Below are 12,914 nucleotides of genomic sequence, written 5' to 3' on the forward strand. Positions count from 1 at the left end.
TTCCCCGAATTTACACATCTCTTCATACCCAACATCCACCCAACAATCCCATTAATCTAGCAATCTAGTTACCTCTGTAATCTAGCAATCTCTGGACTTTCACTGTCAAACCGTTACTCTTAAATCATTCGTTCTGATTCACTCATAGAATCCAGAACCTGTTATGTTATCATGATCAAGACACACAAACAGGCCCATAACCCTCTAACAAATACCTATGATCAAACTTGCCCTCCCCTTTAGTTCCTGGCAGCCACTGTTCCTGGTTTCCTGTCCCTCTGATCTTCACCTTCTCAGAGAATTCTTTAAGTAGCAGCGAAAAGGAGACGGCTCTTTGAGTCAGGCTTTTCTCACCCCAGGTAACACACATGAGACTCCACACATTGTTTAACTGTGGTGCATGCTGGTTTTTTATCACTTCTGGTCTTCCATGGTGTGGGCAGAGCATCACTGTTTTCCATACCCCTGTTGAAAGACACTTGGGCTGTTTTCAGTTTTGACAGTTGTGACAAAACTGCCCTAGATACTAGTGTGCGTGTGTGTGTGTGTGTGTGTGTGTGTGTGTGTATGCATGTGTGTGTGCTCACCTGAGCACGCACACACGCACACTTGCACATGCATGCAAGACACATAAGTTTCACTAGGGTAAATGCTGAGAAGAGGAAATGCTGGGTCATATGGTGTGCTGAATAGTTTTTGTTGTTGTTGTTGTTGTTTTGTCAACTTGAGAGAAGCTGGAGTCAGCCAAAAGATCAGGCTGCAGGCAAGCCTGTAGGGCACTTTCTTAATCGATGATTGACGGCGGAGGGCCCAGCCCATTGTGGGTGGTGCCACTCCTGGGCTGGGGGTCCTGGATTCTACAAGAAAGCAGGCTGAACAATCCAGGAGGAGCATGCCAGTAAACAGCACCCCTCCATGGCCTCTGAATCAACTCCTGCCCTGTTTGAGTTCCTGTCCTGACTCCCTTCAAGGATGAACAATGATCCGGAAGTGTAAATCTAATAAACCCTTTCCTTCCCAAGTTGCTCAGTCATGGTGTTTCGTCACAGCACTGATGACTGTAACTAAGACACACGGTGAGTTTATTTTACTTATAAGAACCTGCTGGGCTCTCTTCCAAGTGGCTGCTCTGCTTTCTACTTCCAGCGGTGCTACGGGGCTTCAGTTGATTGGCAGGACACTTCCATTTGGCATCGTTGAGAAGTGCTCAGCTTTGTTTTAATTCTGTAGCTCTTGGAATAGGTGTGTATCAGCATCTGGTCAGGGACTTAATTTATTGGAGTCACTGTTCTAGTCCCTCTGCATCTGCCCCTGCTCCTCACGGCCTCACCCACTCCTTTCTATTGGCAGGAGTACTCAGACCTACGAGGCCTGTCCATCCTGGAATGCTGTCCCAGAATTCCTCACGGTCTTCCTCACCTCCTCCAAATTCAACTGCCACTCCCTCAGGGAGTGGTGCCCTGGACAGCATACTTCAGATATTCCTGTCCCCGCTGCCCCTTCCCTTTCTCTAGTCTATTATTTGCAGGTATCATCCTTTAACATGAGAGGTTTTTGGGGGGAGGGGGTGCCGAGGATCAAACCCAGGGCCTCATTGCTCTACCAGTGAGCTATATCTGCCCTCACCCCTGAACATACTTTGGAGTTTATTCTTTTACTGCATTCATCATTATGTGTTCTCCCCACTCACGGTGGGGAGGGGCAACCCCGGCTCCCTGGAAGACACTGCTGGGCCTGGCATGGTCAGACTGTCGCTGTGGCTGGTGGGGGTGCACTCTGGCACTCCGGCTGGGAAGGCAGTCCCCTCTGCAGTAGCCTCCTTAGACCTGGGACGGTGGCACAGGCCGCATACAGACCTGACAAAATCACTGGCGGGAAGCAGCCTGCAGAGCTGCGATTACTCGGATTCATTCTTCATATTAATGTGGTGCCGGCTCCTTTTCCGCCTTTTTAATGCTGTTTTGTACTCAGGTAGTTCAAAGTTCTTTACAAACAGCCAGTAATTAATTCAACTTCATTAAGGCCAATTAATCCAGGATTAATTATAAATTTGCCCACAGGAAGTTATTATACTGTGCTCTTTGATTTGAGTTTGGGCTTTAAAGATTGTTTTAGGAATGGGATGGAAATGCGCCTTTCCTCCGAGGGTCTCTGCTGCCTTGATTCTATTAACCATGTGTTTGCCTCAGTTGGTCCCATACCAACTCCAAAGGAGATAGTCACTCAAGCCTCCTGTTTAGCAAGCTGATATTCCAAGTGCTGGCCATAATCTGCCAGTGCCATCTTGAGTCACAGGGCAAGAGATCAAATATCATGGCAAAAGCTGGTCCCACACCAGTTCAGACCGTGCCATTAGCTCCCATTACTTCTTGTGGAATAGACAGGACAGTGTTTCCTGAGCCCATTCAGTCCGTAACGGTCAGCATCCAGTGCTTGGCTGGCCTAGGAGGCTCCTTGCCTTCTTCCCTTGCTTCCTCCCCTGGGAAGCTGAGTCTTTAACTCAAGCTGCACGGCCCAGCCTGGACTCTGATACAACCCATCGTCGTGCTCCCACCATCATTGGTAAGGCTATGCTAGGATACAAGTGGCCTCATCAAAGAAACACTAGTAACCTGAGTGTGATAGCCCACACCTTTAATCCCAGAACCCCAGAGGCAGAGGCTGGCAGATCTCTGTGTGTTCCAGGTCAGCCAGAGCTGCAGAGTGAGACCCTGTCTCCAAATAAACAACACAAGGAGGCTGGAAAGCTGGGTCTGGTGAGACACCTGTAATCCCAGCACTCAGGTGGCCAAAGCTGGAAGCCAGTTAAGACTGCACAGGGAAGTTCTAAACCAGCCTGGGCTTCAGTGTGAGACTCAAACTCAAACAACACAATACAAAACCCACAAAAATTGGGCTGGCAAGACTGTGCAATGGGTAACTAAGCCTGACAACCTGAGTTCAATCTCTGGAACCCACACGGTGGAAGAAGTTGCCTTGTTAGATCATCTGTTAGTCTGTTTGTCACGATTTGAAAAGCTGAAAGGTTTTCACAGCTCTCATATACACTCCCAGCCCTGTTACATGAGGGTTTCAGTCTCTCCGTGTCTTTGCCAACAGTTGTTATTTTCCCTTTGGTTAACTCTAGCCAGGCGAGCATGGGGAAGAGTCTCAGTGGGGCTCTGCGCTTCACTGTGCCGTTGACAGTGTGTGCAGCCTCCTCCTGCTGCTGATGTGTCTTTTTGGAGAAATACCAAGTCCTTTACATGTTTTAAAATTTGCTATTTTATGTGTATGAGTGTTTTGCCTGCATGTGTGTCTGTGCACCACAAGTGTGCCTAGTGCCTGAGGAAGCCGGAAGAGAGTGTGGGGTTCCCCTGGAACTATAGTTAAAGACAGTTGTGAACTATTATGTGGGTACTGAGAATCGAATCTGATCCTCTGCAAGAGCAGCCCATGCTCTTATCTGTCTAGCCAGCTTTCTCCCCACCCAACAACCCCATTGTCTTTTCAGTGATTTCATATTGTTCTTCGATGCACAGAGTCTTTGACACAGTCTGACTTCTTCATCCTCTCATTTTCACTATTAAAAAATGTATTAAGATCTGGGCTGGAGAGATGGCTCAGTGGCTACGAGCATTTGCTGTTCTTGCAGAGGACCTAGGTTTGGTTAACACTGCCCACACCAGGTGGTCCACAGCACAAGTCCAGGGGTTCCAATGCCCTCTTCTGGCCTCCAAGGGTACCTGCACACATTTAGTGCACATTCAGATAGGCAGGCAAACACAAGTACACATGCAATTAATTTTTTTCTTTTAGATTTATTTAATTGTATGTTAGTATTTTGCTTGCACGTATGCATGTGTTACCACATTTGCTTCTGGTACCTAAAAAGCTCAAAGAGGTCAGAAGAGAGTATTTGCCCTAGTTAGGGTTTCTATCCCTGTGATAAAACACCTTGATAAAAGCAACTTGGGGAGGAAAGATGTATTTCAGCTTACAGCTCCACATCACAGTCCATCACTGAAGGAAGTCAGATCAGGAACTCAAGCAGGACTGATGTGGGAGTGTCATATATCAATCTGTTGATTTCATTGGTTAAGCAATAAAGAAACTGCTTGGCCCTGATAGGTTAAAACATAGGTGGGAGGAGTAAACAGAACAGAATGCTGGGAGGAAGAGGAAGTGAGCTCAGAGACGCCATGCTCCCCTCTCCTGGGCAGATGCGAGATGCGATAGCTCTGCTCTCTGGGGCACACGCGATGAAGCTCCAACCCAGGATGGATGTAGGCTAGAATCTTCCTGGTAAGCGCACCTAGCGGTGCTACACAGATGATTAGAAATGGGCTAAATTAATATGTGAGAATTAGCCTAGAAGAGGCTAGATAGAAATGGGCCAAGCAGTGTTTAAATGAATACAGTTTGTGTGTTGTTATTTCGGGGCATAAGCTAGCCAGGCGGCTGGGGTGCTGGGGACACAGCCCTGCTCCTCCTATTACTACACAGGACACAAAACTTGGAGGCAGGAACTGAAGCAGAGGCCAGAGAGGAAGCTGCTTACTGGCTTGCTCTCCAATGCTTGCCTGACCTGCTTTCATACACACCGCAGGATCCCCTGCCAAGGGGTAGCACAATAGGCTGGGCCTTCCTGTATCAATCACTAATTAAGAAAATGCACTACAGACCTGCCTACAGGCAAATCTTACAGAGGCAATTTCTCAATTGAGGTTCCCTCTTCCTAAGGTAAGTCTTGAGTCAAGTTGACAACAAACTAGCCAGGACAGTGTTGAATCCCTGTAGGGCCCATGGGTCTACCCCTCCTCTCAGGGTTCATTTGAGGACAGTTTCTGGCCAGACATCTTGTTGAAATTTCCGGCTAAACATCCTGTTTGTTCCTGTGCTCCCTCTGCCCCCCAGGCGGTTAACTATAGGGTCATTGTTTACTCCATCTAGTGGGTGGTAATTTCCCACCTGCCTGGGGGGAATTCCATTGTGCAGCAGCTAGAGATACAAGGATTTTCCTAAGTTTGAATAAAGGGCATTGGGCATTATCTCCTCACGAATGACTCCTGTCTCTTGTGTTTTCTTTTCATCTCCAGGGCCTTGCCCGGCTCCTGAACGGTACAGCAGCGCATGAACTGTACTGTACTGTAGAGAGTATTGCAGGCCTTACAGATCCCTAGAGCCATAGTGACAGACAGCTACAATCTACCAGCATGGATGCTGGGAACTGAACCTGGGTACTCTGCAAGAGTAGCCAGTGCTCTTAACTCTTGAGCCATCTCTCTGGCCTCCCTGTCTATACACTCTGGTCAAGGCTTACCTTCCTCAGTTTACTCATCTCTAAGTTGGTGCTGCTTCATTTACTTCTGAGGGAGTCCCAGCTGTCAGTCAGGATGTCACCCAGCACCATCACCTACTGCCGCCTTCCTGGGCTCTGCAGGCTGCCCCTGGTGCTCGCTTTGGGCTTGCATACCACTAGACTAGGGAATTTGTCCCAGCGCATTTGTTACATGTTTCCCAACTCCTTGTAAGCTCATCAAGGTTATTTCCTGCCTGTCTCTGAGTGCACTATAGCGTCTGAGTGCACACAGTGCTAACAGATGCTTGTTGAATGGATGGAGGTACAGTTATGAAGGCAAACAGTATCACTATGGGAACCTGACAGAACATATTTTCTGGCTGTGGGATGGGGTAGACGTGATGCAGGATTTCAAGCTTCACGTCTCCCATTGGAGTTCCAGTGCTGATTACCTGTTGTATGTTCTTGGGCTACTCATTGAACTTCTTTAGCCTATAGTTTTTTTTTTGTTTTTTGTTTTTTTGTTGTTATATGGTGCTGGGAAGTGACCCTGTCATAACCAATAAGATGGCCGAGTTCTTCTTACTCAGAAATCCTGGGTAGGTGAGAAGTTCTTCTGGGATGGACAGCAGAGCCAGAGGCTTGTGGCTTCAGCTTTGAGAGCCAGGGACCCTGTTGTTCTAGGCTTTAAAAGCCATAGGCTTGCAGCTTCAGGTGTTCAGGTTGGTGGCTTATTGCTCTTGGTTTTAGCTACCTGTGGTCACTGTACATAGAAACTATTGTCATACAAAGCTTCTAGCAGCAAGCAATGTCTGCTAGCATTATAGCTTCCGAATGGCCAAGTGTTGGGACCCTCAACTCTACAGTTTTGGATACTAGACATTTTGACCATTAAGACTTTGAAGCTCCCAGGACTGGAGGGCTGGCTCAACACTGGCTGTTTGTTCTTCCAGAAGACCCAAATTCAATTCCCAGCACTCATATGGTGGCTCACAGCCATCTGTACCTTCAGTTCCATGGGATTTGACACCTTCTTCTGACCTCAGGCACTGCATGTGTGTGATGTACACTTCACACATGCAGGCAGACACACCTCCACATAGAAAACAATAGAGAGACTCGGCGTTCCCTGGAACTTGTCTAGCAGTCTATGCCGTGGGTTTTTCTGCTGCTGCCTGTCACTTGCCATTTCTGCTCCCAGTCATTCTGGAACTCTCCAGCTGCCCTTTTGTCACCATCTTCACTGCTGCAGACTCCTGTCTTGTCTTCTTCATGTTACTAGCTCAGCCCACAATTCTAACAGAGGTGGAAAGACCACCCAAGACAAGTCTTATAGTGGGCCTAATTTTGCAATACGTGGCACACTGCAGTGCAGAAAGATGACTCCTAGCTGATTTGAAAAGTGAAGGACACCTGCTTCCATAGCCAGAATGTTGTAGGGGACGGTAAACAAGAGTGTTTTCCGTCCTTAGGACAGCCGGCGGTGGTGGCACACGCCTTTAATCCCAGCACTCGGGAGGCAAAGGCAGGCGGATCTCTGTAAGTTCGAGGCCAGCCTGGTCTACAAGAGCTAGTTCCAGGACAGGAACCAAAAAAGCTACGGAGAAACCCTGTCTCGAAAAATTCAAAATAATAATAATAATAATAATAATTCCGTCCTTAGGACAGTCCTTCATGCACGCACATGAAAGATTAAATTTATGCTATGGCACAGTGATTCATGAAACCAAACGACCACATTTGCACCAATAACAGTTGCTGATTCAAATGAAGGACCATGCTTTCACCAATCACAGGCTGTTTTGCCTGGGCTGCCTGTAGAACTGTGCCCACTCCAGTCTGATCAAAAGGATAAGAGTATGGTGGTAACACCTTTAATCCTGGCACTCAGGAGTCAGAGGCTGGTGGGTCTCTGAGTTCTAGGCCAGTCAAGGCTACATAAACCCATCTTAAAAAAAAAAAAAAGTTCATTAGATAGGTGATGACCAAAATATGGCATAAATTGCCTTCTGGATCTCTTGTATTCTATCAAAAAGTAAAGTGGTTGGCTGAGCATTCTCAGGGCATCCTTGGGGTGTCTTAAATACTCCGATTGGCGTGGGGTAAGTTTGGGCAGCTGCTTTGCTGAAAGTTCTCTCGGGGCAGCTAGATACCTGGGAAAGTCTAACATTTGTCAGTGAGTCACCTCACCCTGGCACAGACATATTAGTCTAGAGTAAAAATAAACATTAAAAGAAGCGTTTACGAAAACAAACAAACAAAAAACTGCCACTAACATTGACAGTGCTTTAATGTATTTAGCGGTTCTCCATCAAAGACAGACAGGGCAGGAAACGCTTGCCCTGGGGGAATCCAACCTGTGACACAAACGGAAGTTGGTGGGCGGAACTAACCCTCAACCAGCGACGAGCGTTTCTTGCAGCCAATAGAAACCGAAACCTTCTCGCTTTTGCCAATGGCGCGCTGACAAGGGCGGGTCTCAGAGAGCGGCCTAGTAACGGCCGCGTGGTAACCCGGGCGCTTGGCGTGCCGCAGTGCCTACCTGTCCACGCCAGTTGTGTGTCCAGACGCTCGTCAAAATGAAGATTGAGGAAGTGAAGAGCACCACGAAGACGCAGCGCATCGCCTCCCACAGCCATGTGAAGGGGCTGGGACTGGACGAGAGCGGCCTGGCGAAGCAGGCGGCTTCAGGGCTCGTGGGCCAGGAGAACGCGAGAGAGGTGGGCGTGGAGCGTGTGCGCGGGGAGTGTGCAGCGGGACCCGAACCCACCGAGATCAGAAGAAGCGGGGATCACATTAGCAAGCAAAGATTGCATCCTTTGCGGGTCAGGGCACACAAGTTAGGTCTCACCGGAAACGGAGTGGAAGGCTGTGGGGTTAAGCACAGAACTAAGTTTTTAGAGTCTTTTGGCCTGGGAGCTGACCTGGGAAGTAGTGATGGGAGAACCAGTCCGGCCTATTCCCCATCCAAGCACTATTTAGCTATTCCAGTTAAGTAGACTTAACTTAACTTAAAATCATTGGCAGTCATGCCAGGTGTTTTGATCTTTAATGTTGTGCACACGAAGAAATCCAACTGTCTGTTCTACAGTAATAAAGCTGACCCCCCTCTCCCTCCAATTTCTACCCCAAATCAGTATTCTTCCCATTTTCTCAGCCCTCTCCACTCTGGTTTCTGCAGAGGGTCAGTGGCTACAAAAACTTCATCTTTACATTTGGTGAAGACTGCTTTCTCAGCCTCTTGCAAACTGAAGGTGCCAGGGACAAGACTCTGGTTTCTTCTTGGAGTGCCATCTAAAAGGGAAACATCTGACCCTAGCTCACGTGCGCCTTTTTTTGCAAGCAGGTGATGGTAGTTAGTTGAATGCTTTGAGCCCATTGTTTGTTATTTCATTTCTGTCGAATAACCCTCACTTTGGTATGATGCTTTCTAGACATACAAAAAAAAAAGTTGCAGTGTTTGCACAGTAAATACTTAGCATACCTAAGTTCTCCAGTGAACACCCTACAGTGGTGCTTTATGGTATACCTGTTCATGGATGAATCTACTGTCATATTTCAGAGTCAACTGCAGGCTTCGGCACACTTTGCCCCTAAGCCCTTGTGTGTCCAAAGAGTTATTTTGAACACTTGCATTCAGACGAGTAGTCATGATTCTCAGAGATTGCAGTAAAACAGGTCTGAGGGCACTCAGCTGGCAAGAGAAAGGGCCAGCATATAGGCTGGAGTGTATATGACATTGGCGTCTGCCCTAGACGCTTTGCATTGGATTCTTGTATGACCAGTCACACCAGCAGCTTCCCTGGTACTGAAAAGTAAGATTGATGATCTTCTAAAGACCATTCCTATTCTTTTAGTGTTAGCTGGTATTTCTTTACATTTCATTTGTTAATTGGTGTGTGTGTGCACGTGCACGCAAGCCCTCAAGTGCATATGGCTGGTGCACATACAATGCCATCATGCGATTGCTGTGTTGCTTTGGTAAAGGCCAGAGGGTCTGTCCTCCCACTGTGGGATCCAGGGATCGAACTCAGCTCTTCTAGGTTTCGCTGCAAGTGCTTTTTATCCACTGAGCCATCTCAGCAGCCCTTTCCAGTCCTTTTATTGGACGATGTCATAGCATACCTTTTTTGTTAAGATAATGTTGTGGCCTGGAATCCACATCCCTGCTGCCTTTGAACTTTAAGTTCCAGATCTGCGCTGGTTTCTGCTGCCTCAGTCTCCGTTTTCCCTTCTTGCCACCATACTTTAGCTGTGGAACTTGCTGTTCTGTAGACATGTAAGCTTCTGCTGTGGATATTTTGAGTTTTTGATTTTTGCCTGGAATATAGATTTCTGCCTAGGGCTTCTTCCAGTGTTACATAGAGTGTTATGAGAAAGACCTTCCTGCTCCCCGTGGCCACTATCTCATTACCCTTTTCTCTCCGTAGCTGCGGTCTTGTGCCCTGAGCTGAGCACACGGCTCTCCTGCCTCACCTCCACTGCGCCATTCCGCTCCATAGCAGCACAGTGTTGGAAGAGTATGGGAACTATGTGGACCACGCACTGAATTGTTTCTACCGTGAGGCATTTTAATGTTGACGGATTGTTTCTTTCCATTGTGTGCAGGCATGTGGCGTCATAGTAGAATTAATCAAAAGCAAGAAAATGGCTGGAAGAGCTGTCTTGTTGGCAGGGCCGCCTGGAACTGGCAAGGTACTCATTCATTTTCTGTTCTTTTGTTTTTTTTTTAAGCTACCCAAGAAAATTATATTAATGTTTAACTCCAACTGAATTCATGTCTTAACTAGTCTCTAGCAAGACTGGTTATATGAATGTTTTAAAAACCAATGTACAGTAATACAATTTAGCATATAAAATCTGTTTTCTAAAGTTAAAATTACCCTGGCCTACCTCCAACAGAGAGTGAAATCCTTGGAGGGTCTCATTGTCTCTAGAATGTTCCTTTTATATCTTTCGGGTCTCCTTTGCTTTGTTAGGAAATACCTGTTGATCTGAGTATCTTAAAATCCAGAGTGATATCTCTTCTAAGGGTGTTCACTCTACCCGATGTGTGTGAGTGTGCATGTTACATAGGACATGTGTAGAGGTCAGAGGCCATCTTTCAGGAGTTGGTTCTCTTGAACTCTGTTGTGGGGTCTGGGACTCAAACTCAGGCTGCCATGTGGGGCAAGTGCTTTTACCCATTGAGCCATCTTGCTAACCCTTTTTGGTTTTGGTTTTGTTTTCCTTGAGATAGTGTCTCTCATGCATCCCAGCCTGGCCTCAAACTGGCTGTGTAGCTCAGGCTGGCCTTGAACTGCTGAGCTTCCTACCTTTACCTCAAGTGCCAGGATGATAGGTGGCCTCACTATGTCTAACTGGTGGGATTCCTGAAAGTTACCAGAAATTCCTAGTCTGTGCCTCAGTTTTTCTTCACAGGGGCCACAGAGAACATGCACCTGGGTTTGTGTGTGTAAAAAAATAACCTCTTCCACCTGTAGTAAGGTTTTTTGTTGACCACCAGCTCAAAAATAACAACACAGAGACGGCTTATTAATTATGAAAGCTTGGTCTTTAGCTTAGGCTTTTCTCAACTAGCTCTTATAACTTAAATTAACTCATTTATATTAATCTATGTTCTATCATGTGGCATTACCTCTTTTTCATCTTGTACCTCCTATTTCCTCTCCCTGTCCTGGTGTATCTTTATTGTAATCCAAGCACCTAAATTCCTCCTCCTCTTCTCTCTCCCCGGAAATCCCGCTTATCTTTCCTGCCTAGCAATTGACCATTCAGCTCTTTATTAAACTAATCACATCTTCACACAGTGTAAACAAATATGCCACAACACCCCCCCCCCCCCCCCCCCCCCCCCCCCCCCCCCGCGCACACTGTTCTTAAATGAGTGGTAAGAGAATAACTAATTCTTACTTTGAAATCCTAACTATTGAATAGATGGTGTGTTTGTTTTGAGACTGGGTCTCACTGTGTAGCTCTGGCTGCCCTAGAACCCAGTATTTAGGCCAGACTGCCCCTGAACACAGAAAGTCTTACTGCAGAGGATGAGCTGTGTTAGTAAACAGATCGAGCCCACCACAGTGGTAGCTCACTGGCCCCTACACAGGCAGCATCAGCTTGTTTATGGCATGTGCCATTTGCTTACCATGTTTTCTTATATCAGGCCCCTTCCTTCGCCATCCAGTTGCTTTCCTAAAGTTGGCTGGAAGTTCCTTCTGTAGGTTTGTTAGTGGAAAAGACTCTCTTGTCCTTGTTTGATTGTTGTTGTTATTTGAGACAAGGTCTCTAGCAGCCCAAGATGGCCTCAGACTTGAAGATAAAATGCTTGTCTCTGGTGTTAGTTGGTAGTCCTCCTGTCTGGTCCTCTGAGTGCTAGGATTGCAGGCATGACCTGCCAGACCTGGCTTTGTCCTTGTGTTGAAAGATGCTGTGCTGGATACAGTGCTCAGTTTCCTTGTGTGCTGGCTCTTCCCTGCTTGTTCTGTTCAGCAGTCTGGTTAGGGTTTCCGGTTTTCCTTCTGGGTGCTTTGAGGTGTTTTGGCTTTATGGCTTCATCATGCACATCGCCAGGGGATTTTTGTTTCTCTGTCTTGCTGTAAACTGTGCTTCTTAAACTTGAGCCGTATGTCTCTGTGATGTGTTCTGGAACATCCTCAGCCTCCATCTCTTCAGCTCTTTCACCATGTTCTGTGTTCTTTGTCTGTCTCTGTCTAGTTGGGTCAAGTTAAAGTTGGAATGTGGATTTTCAACCTGAAGACATTTTGTAACCTCACAAATATTTTTTCTTTGGTCACAGCTTGAGCTGAACACCTCCCCGGGAATGTAATAGTCCTCAGAATAAGGAACCATTCTGTCTCCACTGTCAGTGGGCTAAAGTTGAGAAGTGCATGGAGTAGGGCTTACAGAATAGGATGGTGGGTATGGCTGGGCCTCCACCTGGAGAGGTGATTATATTTTTTGACATTTGTTATGTCTTTGTCTCTGAACTATTTGAAAACGGGACCCCGCTGTACACCACAGTGTCCTCATCTTACCTCTGACGAACTTGACTCCTGCAGTATTAGCTAATGTGCAGTTTGTGTTAGAATTTCTTACAGTTTTTATAAATGAAAAAGAATTAACCAAAAAGGATTAGGAACGGGGTTAGGGAGAGTGGTCTCAGCAGTCCGAGGAGCATAGCCTTTTGAGGAAGGTATAAGGAGCCCATCGTCTGCTGCTGTAGGCCGTCCACGGCAGTTAACTGGTTACTTCACTGCTGTGCCTTGCTCTCGTGGTGCTGGGGGTTAGCCCAGGACTCTGTGCTTGCAGCAAGTGCTCTACCACTGAGCTCTTTTGGGAAAGGGTCTCACTGACTTACTCTGCGCATCAGAAACTCCTTGTGTAGCCCAGGCTGGCCCTGATTTTCTGTTCTCTTGTCTCAGCCTCTCAAGTCGCTGGGATTACAGGCGTGTGCCTCAGTGCTCAGTAGGCTTATGCTTTCAAAGACAGAACAGTTGAGTTGTGTTCTGTTCTGTTCTGTTTCTTAAATGAAAAGGAAATGAAAATGAAGTGTAAACGGCTGGGGAGATGGCTCAGTTGGTAAGGCACTCGCCACACAAGCATGAGGGTCTGCATGATAGTGTTTGCCCCTAAT

The 12,914-nt window shown here is 46.9% G+C and overlaps 1 protein-coding gene across 1 annotated transcript in view; it reads left to right on the top strand.

Moving 5' to 3' along the window:
- Positions 1-7,767: 7,767 nt before the first annotated feature.
- The window catches only part of Ruvbl1 (RuvB like AAA ATPase 1), a 36,924-nt gene continuing 31,777 nt past the window's right edge, over positions 7,768-12,914 (top strand). The window contains exons 1-2 of the mRNA XM_041638818.1: positions 7,768-8,001; positions 9,890-9,976. Coding sequence (XP_041494752.1) covers positions 7,861-8,001; positions 9,890-9,976 — 228 coding nt within the window. The 5' untranslated portion in view covers positions 7,768-7,860. The remainder of the gene's footprint in view (positions 8,002-9,889; positions 9,977-12,914) is intronic.

The sequence above is a fragment of the Microtus oregoni genome, unplaced genomic scaffold (genome assembly GCF_018167655.1).
Source record: "Microtus oregoni isolate MIOR12 unplaced genomic scaffold, Mior012 000002F_ref0000024, whole genome shotgun sequence".
Classification (NCBI taxonomy): Eukaryota; Metazoa; Chordata; class Mammalia; order Rodentia; family Cricetidae; genus Microtus; species Microtus oregoni.